Source organism: Hippocampus zosterae, chromosome 11 (genome assembly GCF_025434085.1).
Source record: "Hippocampus zosterae strain Florida chromosome 11, ASM2543408v3, whole genome shotgun sequence".
Classification (NCBI taxonomy): Eukaryota; Metazoa; Chordata; class Actinopteri; order Syngnathiformes; family Syngnathidae; genus Hippocampus; species Hippocampus zosterae.
The window spans coordinates 7,042,269-7,058,483 of NC_067461.1; the positions used below are offsets into that span (position 1 = coordinate 7,042,269).

Genomic DNA, 16,215 nt, shown 5'->3' on the forward strand with positions numbered 1-16,215 from the left:
CAATCAAGCAGCGTGCGTGCCTGTGTAAGTGTGTGTGTGTGTGTGTGTGTGTGTGTGTGTGTGTCATGAAAAGACGTGCTGACATTTGTGGGGAGTAGCACTCATGTGTCCAACTTCCCGTTTGTTTTCTGGAATATTCGAAATAGGCCGGACCTCATCTAGGTTTTTTTTTTTTTTGGGTCATTCCAACCACAGCAGCTGAATTTCAAGTATAAAACTAAATGACAAACAAATGAAAAATACCAATTAATGAATTACAGAAATAGATGAATACATTTGGTCAATAAAAATAAAATAAAAATAGATATTTTCTGGATACATTTACCGAAATTGGAGGGAAAAAGCAACAGAATTTGCCATGCTGGGAGAAGCTCCAAAACCCCAGGCTTGCCCCCCTTACCCCTCCGAGCCCCAATGTCCGATCTCAGTTTACAGCCTGAGCTGAGTTTCTTTTATTTTGGAATTTTAATATAACCGCTGCTTATTCATTTATTATTATTATTATTATTATATTTTTTTACACATTACTTCGCGGTTATAAACTAGTTCCATAATAGCAACAGTCTGACCCTGAAACGCATTATTTCAATTTTCTCCTAAATTCTGTATTTCCTTTGGGGGGAAAATTGCTTTCAGCGGATTGTCTTGACCGGTAAGAGTCATGTTTACTTTTCAAGCAGTTGGTTGTCATGGATTCTGTTGTATACAACTGTGTGTGTGTGTGTGTGTGTGTGTGTGTGTGTGTGTGTGCGCACGTGTGGTTGCCCAACTTGTCTTTTTGCTCTGTAAAACCAGTTTAGCATTCGTTTCACTGCAGTTCTAACGGATGCCGAACTGATGCATGGAACTGCAGCCGTGCATGGTACGTGTATTTCATATGAGAGAGAGAGAGTGTGTGAGCGTGTGTGTGTGTGTGTCTGGGGGGGGGGGGGGGGGGGGAATTAGGTGACCCCCACAGCAGCTCTCACTTTAAAGCCCCTTTTAAATTTCACACTTTTCTTATGTTTCCCCGCACCGCATGCATGTAATCCTCTGCCTCCTGTTAGCAGGAGCTGGATCCAACTGCGTGTGTGTGTGTGTGTGTGTGTGTGTGTGGTGTGTGTGTGCGTGCGTGCGTGCGTGCGTGTATGAGATACTGCTCACGTCTAAACACAGCCACCGAGGCCTCCCGACTAATAACAGCCTGGCATGGGCCCAGCCAGGTGACCCCCACCGCACCTCACAACAAGTTTGCCTGTTAAATATGTGTGCCCTTTGATGAGTGTGTGTGCGTGTGTGTCTGTTTATAGGTTTGCAGTTTGCAGGTAACACCCTCTACCTCGTCCATGACAAGCATGACGATCCGCGATGTTGAAATTGGTCATAAGTCCGCAGATTAATGTGGAAACATTCCTCTGCTAATCAGCCCAGTTATTAATAGTGCAAAAAAATGACAGTATCGGTTTTAATGCGCATGGGTATGAATTGGCTTCATGGCCAGGCCGTGAGCTGGCGGGCTGGTGCGCCGTGAAGATGCAGATGATTTGTGAGCAGTGAGGAGAGGAATTCATAACCCCCCCGCCCCCCACACACACACACACACACACACTTCACTGATTCATGACAATGAACGTAAGTTTCATGACGTGACTAAAAGGCTGTAGGACACTCGATTGAGATGAAAGAAGCTTGTTCGAGACTTAATAGTTGACTTGTATTCTTGTCTTTCTATCTTTGTTCTGACACCGCTCTTTCGAGTCGACATGATGGGAAAACCACGTTTCAGTGTGTTCTTGTCTTCCTGTGTTTGTGTGGACCAACCTTGACATTCAAACTCATTTCGCCTTGATTAGTCCCCACAAATGAAAAATTAGACTCTGTACTGTCATTTGTTCAAAACTCACTTGTATTCTTTGGCGTTTGACTCAGCATGACTTAGATTTGCTCTTGATTTTACTGCTTGGTGCTTTCTACCGCCTTATTACTTATTACTTATTACTGATTCGTCTTACTGTTTATTGTATATGTTAAATCGCTCCATGTACAGCACTTTGTATGCAGCGATGGCTGTTTGAAAGTGCTCTATAAATACTGTTGTTGTTGTTGTTGTTGTTGTTTCTATTTTAGTGTGACACCACCCTACAAACGGCCCCAAAATTTAGCTGTGTTTGCGCTCTGGTTTTTCTACCCTTGTGTGGCACCACCTCTGCAATCCCTTTATTTTGTGGACATAGTCTGAAGAGTTTTTGCTCTTCCCCACACGTAAAAAATGAGACTGTGGATTCTTGTCGAATCGCGGAATGACACTATACATACACACACAAATGTTGGCGTGTGCTCGTTTTCGCCTCATTGCGTGACACCACCCGAATTAAATAGCCATTTGTGCCATTTTGGAAAGTCCACATGCATGCATGCACACACCCATACAAACACGGCGACAAACGGAAAGGCACTTTTTACACTCACAACACCACTACTTTTTTTCGTCAGTTTTGCCTGGTGTATATACACACACTCACACACACACACACACACACATACATGCGAGCAAAACTGAGCCCGATCACCTGACTCACTGAACCAGTTGTCCTCGCACTAGTCTCGACAAAAGTGTCCTTTTCACGGTTTGCCGCAATCATTGTTCTTGTCGGGCTGATAGCATCAGCCAGGCCGAGGGATTCCCCGGGACCTGATTTCAAATCCTGATAAGCCAGAAGTCAAGCTCGCCTTTTTTCCCCCTCCCTCCCGCTGGCGGAAATGTAATAAAACCAGCTCCACCGCTCTCTTCTGACGTCTAAGTCAGTAAGCATCAACAAATCTTCCTAGGAAGACAAGTACACTGAATGGGCAATGTATCGGGTCACACTTCTTTGGAAAGTCAAAAAAAGGCATGCTCAGATGACTTGGGTAGATGACCGAAAACTGAAATGATCAACATCAGTGACCTAAAACTATCGATGCACAGAAATACAGATAGACGCTGTAAATACAGGAGATCAATACTATAGATTAGAAGTCACCAACATAGTGCCCATGGGCACCAGGTGGTCCCCAAGGACCACATGTATGGTCTGTGAGCATGTTCTAAAAACAACTCACCGGTGATGGGACGTTATAATTTTCTAGTTTTGTTAGGGAATTTAATTTAAAAATTAAAATCACCAGAACAGATCTCTTTCCTAATTTTGGGGAAATATTAACATGATCAGTGTCTTCACATACATACATATATCATCAATTAGATAATTATATTTCTTCCCTGATAAATAAAAGGAACTTCTCAGACCTGCACCAAGATGTGTTTTCCTGAATCACCTCTAAAAACAAATACTTTTTTTTTGTTCCACTTATATCGCCCCACATAATAGCGGACAAACAAATGTGGCAAAGATGTGTGCGTTGTCTCTTAACGCTATCGTGTACACAAGAAGTGCGATTTTCTCCAGTGTTGATCCTTCCAGAAACGCCGTGATGGCCCCTTCCCGCCTGAAGTAGCCTCCGCTCGCTTTCTCCCGGCTTTTAAGATGTTGCTAAAAGCGGCCTTATTGACCCAACAATGGCTCAAACGCCGCCTTTTAAAGGTCCGTGATTAAATTGCGCGCAGGAAGGAGAAACCTGATGACCCGTGCATTGATTTTTGCATCAGCAGAGCATGTAAGCGCAACTTAGGGAAAATCTCCTCTGCTTGTTTGCGTGCGTGTTACAATACAAGCATCTCTTCCTGGTGTGTGAGTGAGTTCCCGCTACAGGTGCCTAATGACGGGGAATGAACGGCACGCCGCAAGGTCGTGATAACAATGACAGCACACAATGGACTCGGGAAATATTAGCATGTGTACGGTAAATGTCTGCGCGTAATTAAAACAATTTGCGACAGTCAAAGTTGCTTTGTTCATTAACTTGTGTGGCTAGTGTGTTCCTGAGAACACAAGTGGGACATCACTTCTGTCCAAGGTGCACTTGAGCTTGAGAAAGGACGACAGTGAATGGTGAGCATCATTAAAAAAAAGCAACTGATGTTCAACTCGAGTCATGTGGTAGCGTCGGTCACGGTGCCTTTCTCAAACGTATACCGTATTTCTATTTCCATTATTTCCTCAGGGGGTTTTCGTTAAATAATCCCTAAATATGTTTGAAATTTTAGTCAGTCAAGAAGCTAACCGACGGCTAACCGGCGGTTTGGCACCGACTGTTCACATGACTGTGCAGGGCCCCTTCAGGACATGGCGGTGGTGTAAAATGTTCCTCCCTCCCCTCCGTTCAAAAGGGGGAACCCTCCCTGGTGTGGCGTCGCAGCGCCAATAATTCATGAGCGATCTGCACCCCTCGTCGGCCTTTAGCATTTTTTATTTAATCTGCCGAGCTCCACTACTGCTGCCGGCTCATCAATAATACACAGCGACGTGTGTTAACACATCCGCGCGGTGCCCGAGTGCAAGCGAGGGACATGGCGGGCCGGGATGTGTCATTGTTAGAGTTAAAATTCAATAACATCTCGCAGATCTGAATAACATCGATGACTTCATATCCTAATTACAAATGACTTGACGGAAAAGGACGTGTATTTACACGAACCACATAACTTTGCTTTGCTGTCTACTAGCGCAATGCTAATACACTATGGAGAAAAGACCATAGACAAACTAGTGAATGGCATCGGCATCACAATGTTAGAAAACGGAACTTTGAACACAAACGATAGTGCAACATATGTGGCGTGACAATATCGTAACATTCACAGGCATATTCCTTTGTCCTCTGCGAAGAGCAACCGATATTATCGATATTACAGCTGAATGAGGAGCCGAAACCTGCTTCCTGGACATCACATCAATATGTCTGCATTGTACTGCCCCCAGGTGGTCAAGATGTGCACACCAGAGGGAGCAGCACAATTGAATTGAATTGAAGCAAAACATTTGAATCGTTTTTTTTCTATTTGATCATGTCATGATGTTTTTGTTAGGTTCAACAAGGCACAGTGCTATTTTTCTTATTCAGAAACATGACAAACATTCTGACAAAAACTGATCGATGAAAGTAGAAATTTTCCATCAGTCATCATCATCGAGGAAAACGTCTGAGCGGCTCTTTTACATTGCTCTCAGTGTGTATCGTGAGTGTGTGTGTGTGAGTGTGAATGAGCGGCAGCCAGACAAATTGACTCCACCAAATCAGAGGGGTCAGGCGGTAATATCACCGGGGGGTTGCTATGGCGACATCCAATGGAAACAGAGCTTCCAGGACAGCACGACAACACAACAACATGCCGGCAAAATGTCAGTTCTCTCTCTCTCACTCTCTCATCTAACCTTGCTTGCTCTTGTTATTGTTGTTGTGTGCTTCACTGCCACAGTGCATGGAATCACAACAACAACAACACTCACAGAGACACGCACATTTGCACAATGTGAGGGGGCAGTAGGATCCGGGCATGTTGGCTTTAACAGCTAATACCTTCTAGATTAACCACCCCCGGTTACCCTCACACGAATGTGATCAGAGATTACCCTCCCACGATGTACATGCTGTTCACACACACACACACTTTTAGGTTGTGTGTCTCGCCCTTTTGACAATATGCTGTTTAAAAAAAAAAAAACATCAAGTATACCTTTTCCTTATCAATGGGTCCCTGAGACGTTTTCTGTGTGTGCTCTTATGACGAACCAAACGTCCAATCACTCTGCAAAATTTGTCTCAAGGGAGAATGTTTGCCACTTTTCTAGGGGGCGCTACTGAGTGAATTTTGGAGGGGTTCGTGTTCACCTGGACACACGCAGTTTCCGAAATTGGTGAGGGTTTTTCAAGCCGGTGGAGGACTTCAAAAGGCGATTCGGGCAGCACACACAGACCAGCTTTTATCTGTGCTAAAAGAATTGATCCCCTGATGGACTTCAGCGAGGTCACCTGATGTGATAACCACCACATGGGCCTCCCTGCGGTACTTGTTCCACCCCTTTGTGTGTGTGTGTGTGTGTGTGTGATGAATTCTCCATAGACTGCCTGGCATGCTAATCTGCCGCCTGTCTCTGGAGCTCTTCCCGTTGAACAAAGGCGGGCATCATGTTAACATCATTAGAGGGATTAATCTCCTCTCCTCCCTGCTTATCTTCTCCTCTTTCCCTCTTTTCATCTCAATTTGGCTCTCCCTCGCTTTTCAGCCTTCGTTTTTTTTTTTCTCTCCCAGATCAAATGGGGGCCACGCTTAGCCGGACCGCACCAGAACCTTTAATTAGCCGCGGCTAATCACGGCGAGCGTGTGCTGATAGGCATCTCTCTGATAAGACCAGGAGAAGACGACCCTCTTTCTACCTTTTCCCCCCCGACGCTACCTCAGGTTAAAAGCTTCGTTTTGAGTCAAACTCTGCACCCAATTAAAATAAAGGTGGGAAAAAAAAGAAAGAGGCCCCTTCGAGCTAAGCTAACAAGCTAGTGGAGAATCTTACTAAATAATACAGTGAATTTTTAAGCAGAAACGGCGCAAATCTTCAAAGAAATCTAATCAACGGTCAACACTTTAGAGGTAAAGTGTGAAGAGGGAAACAGATGCAAGGATTCGGACGGACTCAAATTGGAAACATTTGGAAGGACATGTGCATAAACAAACATTTGAAGAAAGCCTCTGATTTGGAAAAGTGTAAATCCAGCAAGAGAAGCTTGTCGCAAAGACAGAACAATGTCGCTCTATCGTTTCCCAAAGCGAGGTCAGGTTATAAACATTGCTTTGCATCAAACTTGGAGGCCAATTAAAAAAAAAAAAAAGGTCGCTAAAAGCAAAGCTAACTAGCAAGGGAAGAATCTTAATGAAGACTATGAAGAATTCCTTAAGCAGATAGGTTGTGAATCTTCCAAGAAATATCATTAACGGTCAACAATTTTGAGTCCACGTAGGAGAAGGCTTTTGGAAAAAAAATCTATTCACAACATATTTTGTCTCATCGAATCTCTTGAAAACACACACAAAAAAATGTGAATGGAAAACTCTCTGGGAATTGAAATTGGGCAATCTTAATCAAGCCCAGGAGAAGATTGTTTCAATGACAGATGACCCTGACGCTAGCTCCGTAATTGATATGGAGCTAAGCTAACCAGCTAATCATCATCCATGGTCAATTTAGATTTTTTTTGCTTTAAGAAATCAAAACAACAATAAAAAAAGCCCATATAAAACAAAGCAATTAAGCTAATTTAAACATCGCACAGACAAGTGGGGGGGGGGGGGGGGAGGGGGTTTCAACGTGTAGCATTCACGATGTGAAAATGAGCCCATGTTAAAAACTGCACATGTTCCGTGCTAACCTGCTAACTTTTTGCACGCCTGATTATTTTATTTTGAATGCTTTCCAAAGCTTGCTTGACTCTTAATGAACGCTGCTTTTCGGAAAATGACTTCAGGCCATATCTGTCTGGATTGATCCACACCAGCGTGATTCCGTAAGCGTAGTGGGACTGTGTTTGGGAACGAGTGGAGGCGGAGGATTGGGGAAGTGGGCGGGGGGGCTGATGTTGGAGTGGCGGTATTAATTCTGATCACCGGCAGCCGGCGTGGCCTGAGGGAAGGATGAGATCGTATACGCGTGATGTTGAGCTTCTCTTACCAGTTGTTGACTTGTAGGATGGTGAGGCCCGTGTCTTGTGCCAGCTGCTTCTTCTGTTCCTCTGACGGGTACGGGTGCTACGGCAAAAAAGAAATAAGCGCACTTGAGTTCACTCCCTGCTTTTTCGGTCGGGTGGGCTCACGCGAACGTTGCCTCTTGTTGAACGTTGCATCATGATTGGAATATGTTCTGTAACTTCTTTGGCTTCTCAGATGGTTCTGAAAATTGCTTGATCCAACGATGGCTTGTCAAGTTCAAAGACATTCTAGAACTTTCCTACTTAACACCCGTTAAAAGATTGACATCAACGTATGCATATATTTGAGCCTGTACTGTAAACGTATCATTCTTGATTAGAGAAAATCCATCATAAATTCCAACTTGTTTTTAGAAAAAAAAAATCATTGAAGATGTATGTTGTATAATCATCCTACCCTAAGGTTCAAATGAATTATTAAGCGAATCTAATTCATACAATATTCACGCCCAAATGTTCGTGCACTCGGGTTTGACTTTGAGAGTGATTGGACGGAGACCTCCACCAAGCCATAAAGTGAAGGAACTTTGCTAAATTTGTGACAGTTTCTAGTATGTGAAATCACCCTTGTTGAGACTCAACTGAACTCACACGCAGGAGAAAACAAAACAAATCAAAATAACAGCAATAGCGATTCAAACTCATATCCGTGCCTGGAGTTGGCCTAAATTTATGATTGTATTAATGCCATGAAATGACACTTCCTTCGATATTCAGTCTTGTATTTTTTGCATAAATCATCATCCCATTACCAAGCATGTGTTCACAATTCAAATCATGATCAAGCATGTGAAATCGCACTCCGTTTATATTTGGGCGTCGTGTATTTCAACATCCCAATCAGAAGTGTATATTTCCGGCGAGAAGTCTGTTTAAGCATCCTTTCAATACATAATCAAATATGACACACGGAAAGTATGCCGACACACGCCGAGCGACTCACAGATCACAACAATCGGATGTGTAAAATTGGTATGGCGCCAGCATGTTTATTTCTCTCTCTTTTTTTTTTTTAAGGCTTTCATGCCACACAATGAACATGCCTGTTTTGTTTGAAGGGCGGCAGACAGCAGAGGGGAGCCTCGCTCGTCACCCCCCACCCCCCAACCTCCCTCGCCTTCCAGCATTCCCCTTGTCCATGTGATGGGCTATGGGGAAGGAGGAGGAGGGGGAATACATGAAGGCTAAGTTATAATTGCATTGTCCCCTCTGGCTAAACTGCTGTCCACCCTGTGTTTTGTGTGTGTGTGTGTATTCAAACAAGCACATTGCAGTTAGAGTGAGAGTAACTCCAGATAGTTTGCCAGCAACATCATCCATCCATCCAGCCATTTTCTGATCCGCTTTATCCTCACAAGGGTCTCGGGGGTTGCAGGAGCCTATCCCAACCGTAATCGGGCAGTAGGCGGGGGACACCCTGAACCGCTTGCCAGGCAATCGCAGGGCACACATAGACGAACAACAATCCGCGCTCACACTCACCACCGAGGGACAATTTAGAGCGTCCAATCAGCCTGCCATGCATGTTTTTTGGAATGTGTGAGGAAAGCGGAGTACCCGGAGAAAACCCGCGAGGGCAGGTGCAGAGAGGCCGGAGCCGGAATCGAACCATGTACCTCTGCACTGTGAGGTTGACGCGCTAACCACTGGATCACCGGGCCGCCCCAGCAACATCAAGGGGTGGGGGGGGCATCACCATATGTCACAAAACCAAGAAGGGAAATTGTCACATATCCAGACTAGGCAGTCTGTAATAAATACTAAAATACAGTAGTGAGTCAGAATTATTACAAAAATGAGTTATCAAGTTTGAAATACTGCCATAAGCATGCTACAAGCTATGTCGGCCACCAGCCTGAAGATGGGCTGCACTCTCTTCATTGACAGATTGCGGCTACAACATGAGGAAGTTACACTTCTTAACGGGTTTAATGCGGTAACTTGCTATGCTGCGTGCAAAACGTTCTATACAGGAAAATCATAAGATGTAAAAAGAAGACAGTTTCAACAACAAAGGTACACAAGAACAACTGATATGGGGGCGCCTCTCTGCCGTCTGCATGCATCGGACGTCCTAATACGCAATTGTTTGGACTTTTGCTTCGGTACAAACGATGTAGCTAGCATGTCGGAGCTCGTCATGTGAGCGTATGATGATACGTCATCCGGTAGAGAGAACAAAAGTCAAGTGCGGCCAATGCAGGAGAGTCTCACTCGTGGTATATTATGGGAGGCATTGGGGTGGGTGTGGGGGCGAGAGGGAGGGGTCCACGCCACAGGCTACACCCGCGCAGAACAAATGCAGCTTGTTTGCGTGGCTACGCTTCGCATACGGACACACATCCTGCGGCTTCTTTGGGACCAGACTTTATAACATTCTGCAAGAGGTGGACAAGCTTTTACATCCAGACACACATCCGCACAAACTCTAAAAAAAAAAAATTTAAAACATGCAAACGAAGTAGTTGATAGACGGCTAAAACTAAACTATGAGGTTTGAGGAAAGGCCGCCATAGAATTTGAATTTGTGATGAAACGCACGTCGGCATCCTAAATTAGCAAACAGAATGAAACAACGCCAAGTCAAAACTGTACAAATAATTACAACCCCCCCCCACGTAAACAGTACACCGTAGCACACAATGTGTTTTTATCCTCCCCTCATGCTTTTGTAGCGGGCCAAACGAACTCCAATCTGTCCCAACTGTGAAGTTTTAATATGGTGTGTGATACTGCGTCTCCTAATGGCCTTTGGCTTGGATTCAGCGTGCCGAGAGAGCGAGAGGGGGGGGGGGGGGGGGGGGGGGGACGTGTTCTTGAAAGCAGCAGATGGAAAGTTTCGGCGCATCCTCCCCTCCTCCTCCTCCTCCTCCTCGCTCCCTCTGCTCTATCTTAATGATACGTCTTTTCCAAATATACAACCGCTTTCATGAGAACTCGCAGCCTGCTCGCTGCAAGCATGTGGCTGCCAGGACAGAGGGGAGGAACGCGAGGGAGGGTTATGTTTTCCCTCATCTTATCAGTCTGACTCTTGTGCTATTTTGCCTGTTAATATAAGTAAGTGGGCCTTTGCCAAATCAAACTACAACGGGGAAAGGTGCAGACCTCCACCAAGGCCTTTGCAGATTCACAGCTCATGTATATGTTTGAGTTTTGGCAAGAAAAAACAAAAAACAAAAAGGGGAGATGAGTCCAAAATCGTATTTCTCTTGGATGCGGCTGAGATATTTTTGTCCAATCAGATCTTGGCCTCTATGTGTTGCTATGTTAATCTAATCTGCCCAGGGCCTCCAGAATCAGCAGTGGAGGCCAATTTAGCTTAGAAATGCATTAGGGATTGGGACTATTTCTTGAAGCATGAGATTTAAAATCCATTCTGACAAGGCCAGTTGAGCTGGCCAACAACAACGGCAGCGTTTTTCCAGCCTCCGATTGGTTGATTAGAGTAAGCCACATCTGTAGCGATCTGCGCATATTAATACATTGAATAATCAACGTTTCGGATGAGTATGATTTATTTTATTTAAAAATATTATGCTACTGTCATGTTGCCAGATGAATATTGATCCCGAATGAGCTGGTCAACGCAACAAACAAATGAAAACAATGGTATGATCCTACTTTGTAACATTTGTATGTGAATTACTAACAAACAATGAATGTACGATAACAACAACAACAAAGACAATTCATGATATCATTCACATTCAGTTTCATGAGAGTACATAATGTTGTCACTGTTTTGAGACAAGGAGGAGACACTTCTCCCTACTCTAGGAACCACAATGGTACGATCCCACAAACTAAAACCAGGAAGTGGCCTGCTAGCTAACAACAAATGGACAACAAATACAAAACCCACTCAGCAAATTCTTCGCCTTTTATTAGGGGACTTACTTTTGTCTTTTCACAATTTGAGTCCTGGCGGAAACATTCCTCCCTGATCCAGTATCAGAAAGGATACGAGCCCACAGGCTTAACATATTAATAGAAAAAAAAATCCTTTCATAAAAGTTACTGGAAAATTAATAATTACGTACGTGTCACATTTTCATAATGCTGCAATAAAACCACGTTCCTACCTGCAGGGAGCTAAGTGTCACATGTTAAAACGACTTTTTATTTTTGCTGCGGTGATGCTCCAGTTTACAGTGAGGAGGATTATTTCACCGTTTTCATCTTGCCGTGTCAGCACAAACAACGCCCCCCCCCCCAGGAGTACCGAAAATAGACTTTGACAAGAAACATAAGCGCTGATGTCACCAAATCCAGTCAACTTCCCACCCGTCTGTGATGTTTAAAATGGCGTACATGCACGCGTTTTTTTTTAACGTCATACGACATCTCCTCGTCTGTTGAACTCCATCCTCGTCTTGCCTCCTCGCTTGTTAGCGTGGTGGCGACAGCGCCGTGCATCTTTTCTATTTTAATCGCCCCTAGCCTGTGTGCTGCCTCGACATGGCGCACTATCTTTTAAAAAGCGTTGCGCAAGGATGGGGGCAGTGGGGGGGATTGATTCATATCGTTCATATTTTACTGCAGTACCTTTCAGGCTGTGAATGGTACATTTCAGAGTTTGGACAGAACTTCGATCAGTTTTTTCCCCCCCACAAAAATATCTGTACTTCTCCACAAGTACAGATTCAGAGTACTTTCCCCACTTCTGCATATTCACTGGCTAATGCTAACTTCTTGAGCACACTACCAATTGACTCAATTTTTGCTTGGCCCGTGACCCCTTTTACACTGGGGTTCCCCAGCAGGATCAAAATGGTGTTACGCTGACAAGTGCTAGCATGCCCCGAATGGCCGCCTCGGAGAGACTTTTGTAAACAATCCACAAGCGGGACGTTGATTCCTCTTGTTGACTTGGCAGGTGAGAGACAAGCCGAGCAACGGGCTCGCTCCCAGACAGCTAATCTGGGGGGGGGGCTTTTTTTTTTTTTTTTTTGGCCCGAGGGTTAGATACACACACATATACACACACATTCAGGAACGCACTGTTTACTGCGAGGGCTGCCAGGCCAGTGTGAGGTTGCCTTATATATTTGTGGAGGTGAGCACATTGTTATGCCAAAACTCTGAGCAAGTGTAGACTTTCCAAAATAAGATGTGCGCGCTCCCCACATTTGCTTCCTGTTCAGTCGTCTTCTAGCTGCACACAGTTTTGTAACGGGAGGGGAAAAAAACACTTTGTCAATGTACTTAAGTAGATTTTTTGGTATATCCTGTGCCTTTCCTAAATAAATTGTATCCTTTTACTTTGATAAATTTCCCCAAACTGGTTTCATGACTGTAATTAGCCTTTAGCTTGATATCCACCTTAACAGGACGATAGCATTTACAGTACTTCACCAGTTATAGACGCGCTAACTCCAGAAGCTACTTACAAAACGTTCATTTTGAAACAGCCTTGTATTAATTCATGAAGGTTACTATCAAATTTGATGTACTGGAAATATTGCCCGCTTTTTTGGAAGCACATTTTGCATATCCGTCCTCTATCAAACGGCGCTACCTGAAAATTTCTAACCACTCGCTTTCTATTAATACTTTTACTTTTACTACTAAGTACATTTGCTGTCAGAAGATGTGATTACGAATCATTTTCTAAAACCAAAGCACACATTTTATTGATGAAAATTGAGTGGAGTAAAACTGAAAGCTGACAGAATAATAAATACCTAACGTTGAGTACAAATGAGTGAACATTTGATTTCAATTTAGCAATAAACTATTTGTATTTTTGGTAACAAATATCTGATACTTTAAGAGTTTCAGTCATATTGTAGAATGTGACTGACTTCTTACAAAGTTATTTAGTTAGAAATTGCTCTTACTTTTACTCAAGTACTGCTTTCTGGTTTAAGGTAGTGTACACAAGCCTGGTCGGACGTGTCTGTCGACATCTGGTTACATTCCACTGACTTCATTAGGGAAGCGAGGGGGAACCCCACAAACACGGCCAGGGAGAAAAAGACAGGATTGAAGCGAAAGAAAGAGTGAGCAAAACAAGAAAAAAAGGGCCCTCCCCAAACATAATTCCCTCTGATTGGGGCCAACTCCAATGCAGCATAACAGAGGACACGCAAAAAATAATAACAAAAAAAAAATGCGCTTAGACGTCTCCGAGCTTGTAACATGAATAATTCAACAATTGGCACTTTGTCATCGAGTGTTTCTCCATATCTCATGGAGATGGGGGGGTGTTGAACAGATTTTTTCATGCATTAATGAGCGCTTTTCCTCGCAAAAAAACAAAACAAAAAAAAACAGCTTTTGTTGGTTTAGGGAATTCCCTCAATGCTGTGTGGCCTTTTGGGAAACAAATGGAGTTAGCGGCGTGTGGAAAGCGTAGCTCATCTTGGGTAATTGATCATCATCGGCAGCGTTTCTCTAATTCACCCTCCATGCCGTGCAAAATCGGGCTTCATAATGGTGGGAAGTAAAGTACAAACACTAGAGCAGATTTTTCTATGATTGGAGGCTTTTTACTTTTTTTCCCCACCACTGAGTATGGTAACATGACATACACAGAAAAAAGACACAAAGGTAAAATAAACAAAAGCTGATTGGTTGACTGGTTAGCACACCACGCAAGCCTCGCAGCGCAGCGGTGCAGGGTGCGATTCCTGCTCCGGCCTTCCTGTGTGCCCTGCGAATGGCTGGCAACCAGTTCAGGGTGTAAAAAAACCCAACACAATGTAATCGTTGACGGATCTTTTTTCATTTGAAATGGTCCAAATGCTCAGAATTTTAGCCTCTAAACAGAAAATATGCTGCTATGTCCTGATTCCTCAATGAAAGCAGACTGGATTATCTTTTGGGTTTGTTTTTTTTTTCATAAGAACACATTTGCAAACATCCTCTTTTAACTGGTGAAAACCAGGACATACATTTTCCGACCGACCAAACAAAAAATTCAATCGTTGTCTCTATGTATGTGCCTTTTCTGCACTTTCAATTTGAAATAACGTCCTACTTTTGAACAAAGGCAAGAAAAGTAAAAAAAAAAGTTTTTTAAACAATTCATCCATAGTTTGACAAAATAATCGATAGATTATTGAAATTATTGCAAGTCACTCTAAAACCATAGTAGCGACTCGGGATGGGTGAGTATCAATAGCAGGTTTTGTATCAGGCCAAAACTGCCCTTTTTGTTTGTTTGTTTGGTTTTTTTTTAGGTGACTCAGTAATCGTCAGTAACATATCCGTTCCATTATAACAGCGCCACATAGAAGCTATTTGTTACTTGACTATAGTCTTTCCCATTACTTCCCATGTTAGCATTAAGCTAGCAGTCTTTAATGGTCAATGGTACTGCATTGAGTACTTTTGCCACCTCAGCTGCCTTCTGTATCGACAGAGGATTCTGGCATGTATTGTACGTAAATGAACGCTGAGAGTGAAGTGTTGACAAAGCATTGGTTGATGCTAAAAACGAGGGTGCGCTGCGTTAGCTGGGGCCATTCGAGAGAGGGTGGAGGGGACATCGTCGGAGGTGGGCCGAACGTTTCGCCACACCTGCCGCCCCTTTATGGCACGCTGGCGGGCTGCTCGTTGGGCTGCGCCTGATGAGCCGGGGCTAATTCAAGGGGTGATTATGTAGTTTACTGGACCACTAAACCTCTTTAAGCCCGTAATTACTAACTATTTGAACAACGGGGGGACTCCAAAAGGCGTTGGTGAACGGCAGCCACAGCTGGAGGTGCGCTGTTGTCGCCTCGGGGGGCGGATCACCATGAAGGTGGAAGGCTGATAGGTGGGGTGTGCCGCCCCGGGGGGCAACAGTGGGATACCCCATAGTACAGCAGAGCTTTAATAAAAAAAATAAAATAAACCCCACCACTGGCTCAAACAAATTACCGTACTTTATTGCGCTTTAAAAATACTTCCTTATTCAGAATGATATTCAGATTCATCTCTAATTTGATTTTTAAGAAACCACTGCCCCAGAAGAAAATTTATCTGGAATATCCCTTTGTTTGGTAACAACTGAGCATGAGACTCAGCTGACTCAACTGAGCTAAGGTTTCAGAAGTGACATGGGTTAGCAACATTTCTGCTTGACAGGCAAGTTCCTCTCCTCTTTTTGGATTTTGAATTACCGGTATTTAGAAAAATAAAGGTACAAACAACAATAATAAAACTAAATAGGTCATGCTACCAACATGGGCACTATGATCAACGCTAGCTTGTTTTGAGTATTAATGCTAGCTTAGTATTGTCTATTATCTTCACTTTTGTCAATGATTTCAGTTTGTATATGATATTATGGTGATTCATGAATGGATGTTTAAGGATATTTAAAGGTAAGAACACTGGGTTTGTGACATTCACTTGTTTGTTTGAATGTGTCATCTCTTCATGACTTCAAAACACTAAATTAGTCCAGCTTTCCTGACTTTTTGGCTCATTTTGCTTCGTTCATTTCACTTGACTATCAAGGAAAGCCGATCCCTCTGAGGAAGCAATTTGGGCACACTCTAATAACCTTGCCGATATTATTACGTTATTAGCATAATTACCCTTTTGCCCCTGACGTTTTAATTAGAAAGTCAGCTTTAGGGAGGGCTGGTAAATGCTAAAAAGTAG

The 16,215-nt window shown here is 43.5% G+C and overlaps 1 protein-coding gene across 2 annotated transcripts in view; it reads right to left on the reverse strand.

Annotated features, from left to right (window-relative positions):
- Window positions 1-16,215, reverse strand: part of LOC127610425 (homeobox protein Meis1) — an 87,644-nt gene that overhangs the window by 15,220 nt on the left and 56,209 nt on the right. For both annotated transcript variants that reach the window (XM_052080593.1, XM_052080592.1), the window contains exon 9: window positions 7,584-7,660. In XM_052080593.1, the coding sequence (XP_051936553.1) occupies window positions 7,584-7,660 (77 nt within the window). The remainder of the gene's footprint in view (window positions 1-7,583; window positions 7,661-16,215) is intronic.